The 14,367-nt window shown below is 40.4% G+C and overlaps 1 protein-coding gene across 5 annotated transcripts in view; it reads right to left on the bottom strand.

Annotated features, from left to right (window-relative positions):
- Positions 1 to 436: 436 nt before the first annotated feature.
- Positions 437 to 14,367, bottom strand: part of DENND1B (DENN domain containing 1B) — a 183,764-nt gene continuing 169,833 nt past the window's right edge. For 4 of the 5 annotated variants that reach the window (XM_075996989.1, XM_012744347.3, XM_012744344.3 and 1 more), the window contains 3 exons: positions 8,331 to 8,410; positions 7,258 to 7,474; positions 437 to 6,562 (listed from right to left, as the gene is read on the bottom strand). In XM_075996989.1, the coding sequence (XP_075853104.1) occupies positions 6,050 to 6,562; positions 7,258 to 7,474; positions 8,331 to 8,410 (810 nt within the window). In that variant the 3' untranslated portion in view covers positions 437 to 6,049. The remainder of the gene's footprint in view (positions 6,563 to 7,257; positions 7,475 to 8,330; positions 8,411 to 14,367) is intronic. The other variant, XR_012914500.1, reaches the window with a different exon arrangement.

Below are 14,367 nucleotides of genomic sequence, written 5' to 3'. Positions count from 1 at the left end.
TTCCCAGAAATTCCGTGTCCAAAGAGAAAAGCTGCTTATTTCAGTAGGAATTAGACCTGTGCTCTGGGGGGAGACATCAGAGTTCTTGGATGAGACGTTGACCCACTGGGCCCTGAAGCACCATTCGTACACACTTGACCCGTGTTCCATCTTTGTCCTCAAGCCCGAAATGAAGGTCAATAGACTATGGAGTCGGACGGTCCTGCTCTTATATAACCCTGCTCTTATATAACTAGTGAGATCCTAACTAATGCTTCTATGATTTTTATAGCCAAGTAAAATCTGTCGGCTATGCACAGAACAACAGATACCTCTCAGGCAGGCAGGCCGGTAAGAACTGAGGCTGAAATTCCCACCGCAGCACGTGCAGAGCTCAGAGACAGGTGGCAGGGCCCTTGGGGGTAACTTCAATTATAAAAGAAGAGTCACCACCATGTGAAGTTTGACTGTGACCAATTTTATTTCATAACTGCATTGTTGGGTGGGTACCTTAGGGTAATAGTCATCCAAAATGTAGTTTTGCATATTTCTCAAATTCCCAAAGCAATACTCTTATACACAATGCCTTGCCCATAGTAGTCAGCTTTGGAGATGATTCCTACTGTAGCCTTAAGGATGCAAGAACAATGAAGCAAATCTCAATGCTGGGCAGGTGTTTATAGGTATCTGCTACCAAGCTGAGCAAAAAAAAAAAGCTCAGGATTTCAGTCCTTCTAAACACAGTTCTTCATCTAAAGCAAAAGAAATAAGCTTTGGAAAAGTTTGATTTTGAAACCCCTCTGTGGCTTTTGTGCAAAAAAGCTTTATGCATTTTAAGTTACAGAACTCATGCAGTTCGTATTTGCTGCTGTTTTAGGCACTGCTGAAAGCACTGATGTGTAACAGATTGAAGAAACCTCATTTTTGGTATGTGATTATTGAATGGTTCTCAAAAATAACCTTATGGGACTTGCATTACCTGAAGGATGGCAACTTGACATATGATGCATTTAACATGCACAGTTTCCTCATTTTGTCTCGACCTAAATGTCATATAATCAAGCAGAGGGTGTATTTGTTAATGCGCCTCAACACGGCTTTAATCTGAGAACTACAATAACAAAGAGATGGACTTACAGGTTCATCATATCAAAGAGGTAATCATTTGTGATTCTGCAATATTTTAAGGTTAGAAAATCGTATATCTTCAATCACTTCACTTAACCAAAATGTGGCTTGGAAAAAAAAAAACAAACCCATAAACCATAGCTTTCTGGATGTAAAGCATTCTGTTCACACTGCTGCTCAGTACCTTGCTTTATTTTTTTGGTATGTTTGTGTATTGCATCCAGAGCTACAGGTTTTGCACAGTGCTTTTCTGCCTCATTCAAGTACAATAAAAGTAGAAATCTATAGAAGCTCTAAAGTTAAACAAACTGTACATCATACAAAAAATTAACTTAATTTACAGTCAAAAAGTATTGGCAATGCCCTTTATAAATCTTAGCAAAGATTCATCACAAAGGATGTCACAACCCACACGTGTGGTCATCAGCTTACAAACGTCATTTTGATTTGTGTGGTGCAGAACTGAGTGTCTTAAGTGTACACACATGGAATCAGCAATTTGTACCATATACATTTCCTTTAGAGTAACAGTGCTGTCAACACTAATCTAAGGTACAGGATTTTCTTATTGCATATTCACTGTTGCTGAGGCAGTTAGTTATGATACAATAACAAATATCCATAATCATTTTAAATAAGAACATTTCTCCTACCAACAAGATAAAGAAATACATTGTTTTCTGAAATCACAAAGAACATTGCTACATACAGTTTTACGCAAATACTGAAAAACATGACCTTAAGGCATCTGCCGGGAAAGCAGATGTGCATACTTGTATGAACTAAATGATGCAAGAAAAAATATTGCACGAAATCCTATTATTTTCAAAATAAAATGCCTCTAAATGTACATAATTCTTTATTTCTTCACCAAATCATAAGGTTAACTGGTTTGCTCAAAACCATTCTGCCTCTTAAATAAGCTTTAAGAAACATACACTAACAATATCACTGGGCTGGACATAGGGAAGAACGTACCAGTACTGACACAGGGTCTGTGAAACTATTTCTTACAATGAGAAGTGATCAGAGAAAACTAGATTTGGGAATTCATTTTATATTCTTAAATATTCTGATTTACAAATATCTTCTCAGGTTTGGGTCATTTATGCATACCAAACAAAATGGAATTCATATTAGAAAATTTATTCATCAAAATCTTGTCCTGAAAATCCAAATTTTCTAGAAGAGAATGAAGGTCTACTGATTGTGAGAATATTCAGTTTTCTCCTCTTGATCAGGAGTTTACTTCTACACCTTATTTAAGAAACAACTAATTCATTATCATTCCTGGATCCTAGTAATAGGATATTAACAAAGAGCCCTAATAACAGCACTGCCATAGACAGTTTTAACTTAAAAGGGAGAGGCAGTTTCTAGAGAATGCTGTTGTCAAAATTAAAGATAGTAAAAACTGGATTCCGATCAACGTGCATCCACCTCCTCAGTTTTATTCCTACGCTGGGTGAAGTGGCCACATGCGCTGAAAGGAGCTTCATCCCCTTATAGAGAGCCGGGTGCTGTCTGGTTATCTGGTAGATTTTCAGATAAACAAAAACACTCAGAGCATCTGAATCTGCCCTTTAAAAGTGGATATCTTAGCAGCATTATACTTAGCATAATAATTGAGAAAGTTAATAAGGTTAGAAATGGTACCATTCTTAGAGTATGCTTACAGTTAAGCAGCCATAAAAATAAACTTTTTTTTTCACTGTTAGAATCCTGGGCTAACAACTTCTAAGCAGAGTATACTGTTGCTGCTGCTGTTACTATTTTTAACAGATTGGCAATTCCTTTGCCTTTAATTGGTTCCTTCAGAGCAAGGACTGTGTCAATTATTTTACTTCCCCTCGTGCTCAGTTACTGCACCTTGCATATGAGTGACACAAGTCAGTAACTATTTTCTAAATGAAGGAGCCAGTAATTTTTAATCAAGAAAATAATCATGCTGTATTTGGTGCTGTTCTAAGATGTGCCAAAATGGGTAGCTATCAAAATATACCACTTAGCAACATTTCCACTTAAAACAAGAGCCCCTAATCTACACACTACTCCTTTGTCCCCTCCAAAATGCAACAGCTAGGGGCAGAAGGATAAGGGTGAGAGTCATGACTCGGCTTTGGGGCCATATAAAAGACTACAGTCCCACAGCCACAAGTCTTATTAGTTTACACAGTTCTGTTGTAGAACAGGTATTGCTTCCTTGAAAAATAATTTCAAACAGCAGAGGAGCTTTTAAATATTTGGTTTAGTTACAGTAGAAAATATGGGCATTGCAGAAAATAAGATAACACTTTCATTTATTTCAGAACTCACCCTAAATTTCACTTCATTCTCACTATGACCACCATAGTACTGGGAAGTCTAATTTAAGAGAAGTCTTCGAACACTCAAAATTTTAATGACTTGAATTATCAATACTTGCTAGTTAGTATTCTGGATTTTGTTTTTGAAGAATATGGAGAGTTTATTTCTGCTTTTGTTTTTAACACGGAATACAACAGCAAATTTTGCATGTTAAAATAAGGCACAGAACACTTTAAAATACCTTGAGACAATCATGTTATCTGAGTGGCTAAATATCCTCGAACAACAGTGTTACAGCCAAACGTCTTGTGAGGTGACAAAGATAGAAAAAGAATTTAGATTTCTGAGGCCATGATATTTATTATGTAAATGGACTGAAACTCAAATTTGGCCTACGCTACTCAACGTTATCTCATTCTCCAGAGTGTGAGTTCTGAAATAAAAAAAAACCCACTTCATTTCCAAATTCATATTAAAAGGCTGCTTTACATTCTTTTCACAAATTATGAAGATTATTTGGCAAGCAGATTAACAACCAGAGTAACCTTTTTTCCTTCTTGTTTCAAAACAGTTCTTTTGATATATGGGCTACTTCTGTTATATGTTTCAGTAAAGTAAGTTGGAATTTTGTAACGATCATATAAAAAGCAAAATTTAACAAGAGCTTTGTTTTCTGTGTTAAAATAAGGATTTTTTTTTTACTTTATATATTTTTATCCTTGTAAGGAAAACAAGATTCATCTTTCTTCATAATCATGAATGAATAACTCAAAACATTCATTTAGATCTTGAAATGTAGATTTAAAAAAACTTGGTCATTTTCTTTAAAGTATTTAGACTGACCTCTATATATATTTTTAAGTAATGTTTTTAACAAAACCCCCTTCTAAGATTTTAAATGAAGTTATATTCTTTCAGCAAATATTTTAGAATACAGTCTTTTTGGGGCTTCTTGGATGGCTTCTCAACTTTTCCAAAAAGATAATTTTAAAAAAATAATCAGATGGGGGGGTGTATGCAGTAGACATGCTGAACAAACATACTGATGACAAATGAACCATAACATCACTGTTTTTTCCCTAACCATACCTGTCAATCTAGTCTATCATGAAGTGACCAGTACCTGAGTCCCGCTCAGATGAATTCCAAAGACTATAGTGAATTTGAAAGGAAGAGACAGATTTCCAATGCAGGAGAATTTCAAATAATTCATGTAGACGCTTCTCTGCCCTAAAGGAGGGGAGGATAGCTCCTCAGAGAATCACAGCGACTTCCTTCTGGAAACTGCCTTATGGAAGAGGGAGGGAGGGAGGAAGAGTAACTTCAGGTGCAGAAACCCAACTCAGCCGGGTCACCGGGCACTCCAACACACACAGTCACGTTGACAGCACGTGCCTTTGACATGACCTGGTATACCCGGCACTTTGCTCTGTGATCCTCCTCCCCAAAACCCACAGTCCCAGTCTCACCCTGAGGAAAGTACCAGAAAATCTCCACAGGGGGACCCTACACAGCATCTGACGGCCTCAACTGCCACTAGAATCCAGGACAGTCTGAGAAGCTGCCACCGCCAAGAGGAGCCCAAGGCAACAGGACAACTTAAGGCACCCCTGGATGGGATCTAGGGACAGAAAACAGCCACCAGGGAACAACAGACTGTGACCCAGGTATGAACTATCGTCAATACTGGCTCATTGGTTGTGACAAATGTCCACACTAATGCACAGTGATGATAACAGAGAAACAACAGTGATGTGTGGGAACTCTATGCACTATCTTTGTCATTTTCCTATGAATTATTTTTAAAAGGTAAATTTGAGATAATGATATGAAACATTTTGACAGAGAATTATTAGTTGAAGAAAAAAAAAGGAAAATCTTTGCCAGGACAGTTTGTTGCGTTTGGCTTTCGTAGGGTAGATCCCTGGACAGCAGAGGCAGACAGAGAGACCGGGAAATGCTTAAAGCGTCTCACCTGTAAACACAAGTCATTACTTCACATTATAATTCAGCACTTCATATATTTCACTGAATACAAGGTAAATGTATACCTTTATAAGTAAATTAAAAAGCTCTTTTGTAGAAATACTTAATCTTGAAAAAAATGAATTTTGACCTTGATTTGATGAATAGAAAGTCATTATTGCTCCAAACACCAATAACTCATCCTTCAGACTTCACGTGTAATTTCATAAATTATGTTAAGTATGCTTAGCACAGCTTCAAGATTAAGGCAATTAGTGGGTTAACAGTTTCATCAGTTTCAGGCTAGTTTTGATCAGTTCATGCTCAACCAGGTTAGTGCAGTAGCGACTGGTTAGGTGCATGGCTTATATATGCATACGTAGTTTAAATAGAATGAATGGCAGTAAGCACCAAATACTAGGAGATCATATGTTCAATACATGTACATACAGACTAGTACCTGATTTAAAGAGCACAGTAGAATAATCTGCTTCGTATTTAAAAATCAATGGATAACATATCCATGAAATGAACAAGTGGGGGAAACATTTGTTCCCAATGGAAAAAAAATTAAATAGTAGTAAGAGGTGTCATTCCTACAAATAATTCTGTTTATTGTTCGGATCACAGGGAATCCTGAAACGTCTCCGCAGAAGCTGGGATGTGAGACTCAGGCTTGGTTTCCACTCGTGCTTTCCTCTGAAACGTTCAGGCTCTGCTGGAAGTCGGACGCCATGTGGCACAGCGACACGACCTCGTGCAGCAGTCCGGGGGCTGCCAGAGGCTCTTGGGCTTCTTTTTCCCACGGAACAAAAGTTGACGGATGCCGCCCGGGGCAGGGTAAGAGTGGATCGTCGGAGGTCTGGCTTAGTGTTTCCTCCTCTTCTATCTTTCCTTCATCAGTCGAGGAACCTCCAGGGGCCTCGAGGTGGAAATCCACTCCCGACGCCGCCCCGGCAGGGCCACTCCCCGCGTCCGCACTGGGCGGCTTCTCGCTGCTCTCCTCCTGCAGGATGAAGAGGGACTCGGCCGGCCCACTGGAGGACACCCGCTTTCGGGGGGACGGGGGCAGGTGCCGGCCGTGAAGGGCGCAGTCGTCCTGGCCCAGGTGCCACTCGGCCTGGTCGCCAGAGCCGCCGCCCAGCAGGGCCAGGTTGCTCTCGCTGGGGGCGTTGGACTTATTCTGCAAGGAGGAACAACACATCCAGAAAACTGTTAATAGGAGTAATTTAGTGATGTTTTTCCCTCACTGTGCAGTCAGGGTCTTTCAAGGCTAGGAACCTGAAGTTCCTCCCACAGGGAATGAAGCATTGAGGGTTTAGTGAACACCCCCAATAGCTCTGTTAACCGGGAGGGACACTGGCTTCCATGTCCTTGTACTGGTCACCCGTCAAATTCAAATGAGATCATGTCACTAACGTCAAGTTCCGGAGTCTCTGCCGATCAGAACGGGGTTGCCATTGCTCAGACTTCTGTGTTTCCTCTTTTTAAGGCATTTAATTCAATGTGTTTAAAATATTCATTTTTGAAGTAATAAAATGGAAAAAAACGACCTGAATGAATACTTATGTTAAAAATATTTTTAAACCCAGGAAATAAATGTGAAAGGGTTCCACTTTTTTTTCCTTTAAAAATTTGCCCATAGAAGACGACAGTAAAACTAAACTGCAAGAAAACATTTCTACTTGACCAAAGAATTTCAACTGACATCAACCACCAGAACTAGGTAAGTGAAAGGGGAAATATTGGGATTTTATTACTGGAAATAATTCTTAGTGATTAACTATTTCGAGGTTAAATACTTCCCCCAAGAGTATAAGATCAGGAAATCACAGCAAGGACAAGAGTGTTTTCTTTTAAGTCAAAAAATCAACTAACCGTAGGTTTGTAATCAATATCATCCATGGATCTAAAAAAGTCCAAGCTTCTCGCAGCTGCCAGCTTCCCCTGATCCGAGCTGTGTGTGCTCAGGGTATCCAGGATCTCTCCCAGCAAGTCCATCTCGCCCGAGTACGGCGTCTTCACTCTGGTTTCGACGGAGTCGTCACTTTCATAGAAATAGGCAGAAGCTTCTTCGCCGTCTTCCAAAGAAACCCTGAAAACACACACAGTGGCAGACACCTGACCGCGCAGCTGCGTGTCAGTGGTAGGTCACCACTCACATTGTTAGTGAGAACTCTGAAACCAAAGGGGTGTTTCATTGGAACAAGGACAAAATTGATAACTGGTTCATTGAATTCTTTAAAGTGATGTATATATCAATTTGATTACTGGAAATTTTAAGTACATGTAAAAAGTGTACTATACTTCATCAATCTGAAGTTGGAAGTAGGGCTTTTAACACAGTCCCAAATCCCACAGAATTAAGACTATTACTTTAGGAATATTAGATGGAACACTTGGAAAGTTTGCTACAGCCCAGGTTCACTTTCAATATTTTATATGGTTTCTCTTTTCTTTATTCACTTATATTAGAAGAGAATGCACATTCCTCTATGTAGAGAAATACTTAACAGAGGAAAAAATCCAATTTGTCATCCCCATATATCTTAAAATTGTTAAAAAGCTAAACATGTATTATTTCCCTTATCTTAAAATTAACACTGTACTAAATATTCCTCTTCTGTTATCACCAAAGACTAAATTCCCCCACCCCCCAATTCAGTCTGTTTCAGCCGACTCTCATCACTGCTCCTGACATCCCACCTTCCCCTCTTGAGCATGAGGGGCAGAGCCTAACTTGGGGGCTTCTGTTTCCCTTCGACACTGTCCCAGGTATCTCTGTACCCCTCACTGCTTTCCCGTCCCGAGATGTCCCCACGACATTCCAAGGAGCACTGGTCCCTTGTGGTGATGAACCTTGCAAGGAAGCAAAAGCCCGGAGTCCCGGGGGCTCATTCTTTGAAATGTCCCCAATGCCCTAAAATCCTGCCAGTGAGCCCCCCACGCACCTGCTTGCTCGTTCACTGTCCTCGTCATCCTCGTTGTCCAGAGCACCATCGAGGCTCTTAAGAGGTCTTTTTAAGCGGGCCTAGGAAGAGAAATTGGTGTTAGCAGTTTAAAATAAGTCTCTGCAGTAAGTTTTATTAATAGAGGAGCAACGGGATTCTATAAGGAACATTTAAAAAATAAATATGCAATCCGGGTGGCTTAATGTTATAACTTGACAAACGGGGGCAGGAAGAATGGGAGGAAATCAGATAATATTTAACTCAATACTTACTAGCTCCTCAAAGTGATGAATAAAATACAAACACTGGACTGAATATGGTGTAAATAATCAGGCCAAATCTCATGAGAACAGCCTTCCTTTTGTGATCACAAATAATCTTTGAAATTAGTATGCTCACAAGAGAGGAAGAGTGTCAGGAAAATTGTAAAAGACTTTGAAAGGACAGCAGTCATTTTGTGCCCATTTCAAAGGAATGTTGGGTGTTGACTAGCATTCTGTTCCAGGATTTTCTGATACTATGCAGGTCTATAATTCATGAGCTCTATTTTACGGCTTTATACAGACTGAAGTTAATTTTTAGAGGACTGATGGTAATGCAAATGCTTTTTTTTTTTAAGAGATAGGATCTCACTCTGCCACCTAGCCTACAGCACAGTGACTTGGATCACAGCTCACTATCACCTTGAATTCCTGGACTCATGGGATCCTCTTGCCTCAGGCTCCCCAGTAGCTGGGACTACAGCTGTGCACCTCCAAACCAGCTAATTTTTTTTAAATTTGTTTTTTGTAGAGATGAAGTCTATGTTGCCCAGGCTGGTCTCAAATCCCTGGACTCAAGTGATCCTCCCACCTTGGCTGCTAAAAGTGCTGGGATTACAGGCATAGCCACTGCACCTGGCTTATGTTTTTTGTATCTATAGAGATTCAAGTAAATTTTGCCCAGTGGAGATGTAATAATTATTATAGTGTGGATCTTGGTTTTATATTTGTTAGCGTATACATTTCAATATTCCTGATCATCTAAGTTTCTGTTCTTTGGATTGTCCTTTGTACCACACCTTACTGGTTCTCTTGCTAATTAATGAGCTAAATAAAACATAAGAGTCATAATTTTACTCTTTAATGTAAAATTATTCTTCAGAATAAGAAGAAATGTTTTCTGAATATATATATGTAGTAGGTAGTTTCTGTTGAATACTTACTAAATGAATTAATCAACTGATAAGAAAATACATAGTTCAAAGAAAAAATACTTTAAAAAATTAATATAAGAAGCAGAAGAGTATTTCATTCATTCGACAAAGATTAAAGAAATGCCTTCCCCATGCCAGGCACTGGGCTACATGCCAGGGCACGATGACCAAGAAGAGGAATCCTCATAGTAAATGAGACATGAATTGAGTATTAATACAACAAGCATGACAACTACAACTGTAACTAACCTGTACTAAGCTACAATTGCTAAGAAAATACTCAGAAGCTGACCCCATCTGGAAGATCAAGGGAAGCTTTCCCGGAAAGATGCTGGACTTGGGCTCTCAAGGGTTAGTAGGCACTGAGCAGACAAGAGGTCACCGTACTGGCCCCACCGGGGCAGGCACACGGAAAGGAAAGGTCACTGCCGTTGCACTGTGGAACAGAACCTGTGTCACGCACAGCATTTGTGAAGAGTCCATCAAAACTTGCAGTTACCCTTCTGATCACTAGATGGCAGACACAGACTAAGAAGGCAAAAGACTGGAATTGATTCCTGGGGAGACCAGAGACCCGGCAGGAAAGTGGGGAGGGGAGGGAGGCAAGGCACAGACCTGGACTTGCAGGTCCAAGCCATGAAGAGCAGCAGAAAGACATTTAGTCAAAACACTTATTGAGAACCTGCAGGCAGCTGCCATCGTACACTCCCTGAAAAAAAGGTGGAAGCCACGTATCATCTTTCCTTCGGTGCTTCCTGTCTCTTCTCTGCAACACCGTCTACTCCTGTATTGCATGCGGCTGCCTTCTGTGCCGTGAGATATACCAAAGAAATGGAAAAGACAGTCCTTCTGTTCAGGACATTTAGAAAATATAGGGTAAAAAATGCCAAAATATTAGATATGATAAGTTATAGATAAAAACTTCTTATTGCACATTGTATGAACATAATCAAATTTAAACTTTTTGATCCTAGATGAAAACTCACATAAATGACCATTAATACTGATCATAATTAAGGTGATATTAAACTGTAATATTCCTAATGGAAAAGTCGGTCTAGTCAACAGACTAATAATGTTAACAATATAGAATTGTAATTATATACTATAAACAATGGTAAATTCTGGGATCAAACGAGAAGGCACAGAAATTTCTGAGTGCTGGGATTACAGGTGTTCCCTGAGTGGGTGAGCACGTGTGACACGGCCAGCAGGGAGGACGCTGAAGCGGCCCTGCCACACCCAAGGACAGTCCCCAGTGACTACGTGTTCCCTGTCACCTTTGCTCACTTCATTCTCCAGCACGCAGCTCCAGCTGATACGTGCTCCCTTACAGAGACACTCTTCCATCTTAAGTGCATTCCTATCTTACCAAGTCCTTGAGACCAAGAATCATACCTTTTAATTCGCTTTGCTTCTACTCCATGCCATTCAGAATGCAGAGAGCTGCAAGAGAATGTCACTTCCACCTTAACAACGAGTGAAAGCTGGGTAATCTAAAAGAATCGTAATTTTTCTTGAACCTATCAGAGAGCTGAGTTGCAAGGCAACCAAGTACAGTAAGTTTCATACATTACAAGCCCCTCCAAGGAGAGATGAGAGACAGGATCAGCTTCACCCTTGGCGAAGCACAAGGAAAGAGGCAGCTGCCACGTAAGCAGGTAAGAAGAAATCTGCTACAATTTTGATACAGTCTTAAAGACCAAGTGTGGACTAACATGTCAGCTTGGAACAGCTGGGATTCTCAGAGCCAAGGTGAGCTTGCACTTGTGAGCTCTTTTCCACATATAAATTCCTGTAAATTTATTTCCTAATTCAGACACCCCTGCTGTCCAGGGCAAGACAGGAGACCGAGAAGAGCTTCTCTTGCTGGTTCAGGCTTGTGACAGGCTGCTGCATAGGGACAGGCATGAAGCCCTACTTACTTTTCGAGAATATTCATTTACATAAAATAAAAGCCTTGAACTACTCCCTCCCTCCCTCCCAAGATGGCTAGGGAAATGCAGAAGTAGAACCTGTCTCTGCTCTAGGGAAAAACAGGAGACCTTGAGCACAGGATGCTATGCTGATACCAAGCAAAGGTCAACCACCGCTAAGGAGGGACAGGTAACCCTCACTCACCCAAGACCAATCACGATATAAAGAAGTTTCTGTGCTGTGAAGAAAGCCCACACCGAGGCACAGGGACACCGTGCCTGCCCAGGACAAGCTGGAGCAGAGCACAGAAAGCCCACAGGGCGGAGACCACATTACTAGCAAGAGGAGCTCACTCCTAGCGTGGGGAGCGAGAGACCAGCCTTCCCGCATAGCTCGGGTACCCTGGGACTGCCTGCTGATGGCTCCAGGTGACGCAGGGACACCGAGAAGGCCTTCCAGCACCTCCATCACGAGCTCTCCACCCTTAGCACAAAGTACCAGCAGCCCACTGCGGGCAACGGATCAACAACAAAACCCAAATCCAGTTCAATTTCCGATGGACTCGGTCTCTTACACTGCCAGCATTACAGCATAAAAGCCTCGCCCATTTCCAGGTGTAAATACTATTTAACTCTTTCTACCTGTGCGTAAGCATTCAATTAAGAATTATAAGACACGAAAAAGATGGACAAGATGCAGGAATAGATGGGATGACAGCAGAGAAATGGAATCTATTTTTTTAAAAAACAAAAGTACAAAATGATAGAAATAAAAAAAATATGGCATCGATGAAGAATTCTTAAATGGACTCATCAGCAGACTAAGGAAAGAATCAGTGAACGTCAAGATAGGTCAATAGAAATTATCCAAACTTACACACGCAGAGAAAAGAGAACAAGGAAAATGAAAAGAAAAAAAAGTCAACAAGAAAAAAACCGAACAGAGCATCCAAGAACTGAAGAATACCACCAAGCAGTCCAATTCATTCTGGCCCTAACACATAGTGGTCACTCATTAATGTTTTGCAGTAGGTTGTTGCAGTTGATAGAACAGAAACATTACTAAGATTTATGAAATTTGTAGTGAGTGTTGGAGAAACAAATACTGTCGCTACGCTAACCCTAATCTCCACAATAACTCTTTGGAGGTGGACGCAATTTTCGTAGTTTTACAGATCTGAAGGCTGAAAGGATCAGAGAGGTCAGGAGAGCTGCTCGCTCAAGTTCGCAGAGCACCGGATGCTACGCTGATACCAAGCAAAGGTCAACCACCGCTAAGGGCCTTTACACTCCCACGCTGGGGCTACCAGGGACCAGGGTGATGGCTTAGAAGTGAAGAGGAGGAGTGAATATCAAGGTCAGTGAAGTAAAATCTCTCTGAATTTGTAAATGACAGTTCTTGGTAGGAGAGAGAGAGATAAGTGATCTTGAAAATTACAGCTCAAAAGCCCTCACACACAGCATGTGTCGAGAGGAGGTACAAAAGGTGTAAACCAGCACACAGTAGGCGCACAGAGGCTCCACTACGGTCGGGCTGTTCTGTCCACATCACACCACTAAATGCATTAATGGAAAATTAATGAATATTAAGTTGAGGTCTGTTCTAAAACTTGACTAAAACCCACACATTAAAGAACCGACCCGTTTACAGAGCCTTTTTCCTGAACACAAATTAGGAAGTTTAGTTTGGCAAAATACTGTTTCAAAATCATTCCAGAAACATAGTACGTTAGAATTCATTTTTCCATTATTAATCGGAGACTATATAAAAACCCATCCAACGGCAATACTCTACCAGGCATTCTACAAGACTGTCTCCTTCTGAAAAGATTCTGTTTATGTCCTTTGCCCACTTTTTGATAGGGTTGTTTGATTTTTTTTCTTGCTGATTTTCCTGAGTTCTATATAGATTCTAGTTATCAACAGATAGACTACTGACTAACAAACATATGAAAACATGCTCAACATCTCTAATCACCAGGAAAATGCAAATCAAAACCATACTGAGATATTACTTATCTCCAGTGAGACTGGTCTTTATCAAGAACTCCCAAAACAATAAATGTTGTGGATGCGGAGAGACAGGAACACTCTTACACTGCTGTTGGGACTGCAAACTAGTACCACCTCTGTGGAAAGTAATATGGAGATACCTCAAAGAGCTACGAGTAGAACCATCATTTGATCCAGCAATCCCACTACTGGGCATCTACCCAACAGAACAAAAGACACTCTATAAAAAAGACATCTGCCCTAGAATGTTTATAGCAGCACAATTGCAAAGATGTTCAAACAATCCAAGTGGCCATCAATCCATGAGTATTAATGAAATGTGGTATATGTATACCATGGAGTTCTACTCGGCCACACACACAAAAAAATTAATGGTGATCTGGCACCTCTTATATTATGCTGGATAGAGCTGGAACCCATTCTACTAAGTATCCCAAGAATGGAAAAACAAGCACCACATGTACTCACCAGCAAATTCGTTTTAACTGATCAACACCTAAGAGCACATATAACATTCATCAGGCGTCGGGCAGGTGGGAAGGGGAGGAGGGGATGGGTATATTCACACATAATGGGTGTGGTGGCACCACCTGGGGAATGGACACGCTTGAATCTCTGAAGGGCAATATGTGTACCCCAATAATATGCTGAAATAAAAAAATTTAAAAAAGACTCTCTCTCTGAAATGTGTTAAAAGATGGAAAGAAGGCCATGTGCTCACATGAGGTCTCATGATTCACCTGTGTTTATATGCAATATGGTTGTGAACTGTTAATTACTTGGTATATGAACAGTCCTTAAAGTTGGCTTAAAAGTATTAACTATATTTAAAATACATTGTTTCATTATTCTTTCTGGTCTTCAATATTTAAAAATGTAAATTTTACCAGAGATCATGAAGTACCTTTTCAGG

This window comes from Microcebus murinus, chromosome 23 (genome assembly GCF_040939455.1).
Source record: "Microcebus murinus isolate Inina chromosome 23, M.murinus_Inina_mat1.0, whole genome shotgun sequence".
In the NCBI taxonomy this organism is placed as follows: domain Eukaryota; kingdom Metazoa; phylum Chordata; class Mammalia; order Primates; family Cheirogaleidae; genus Microcebus; species Microcebus murinus.
The sequence above is the reverse complement of the archived record's forward strand: the minus strand, read 5'-3'. Positions and strand labels throughout refer to the sequence as shown.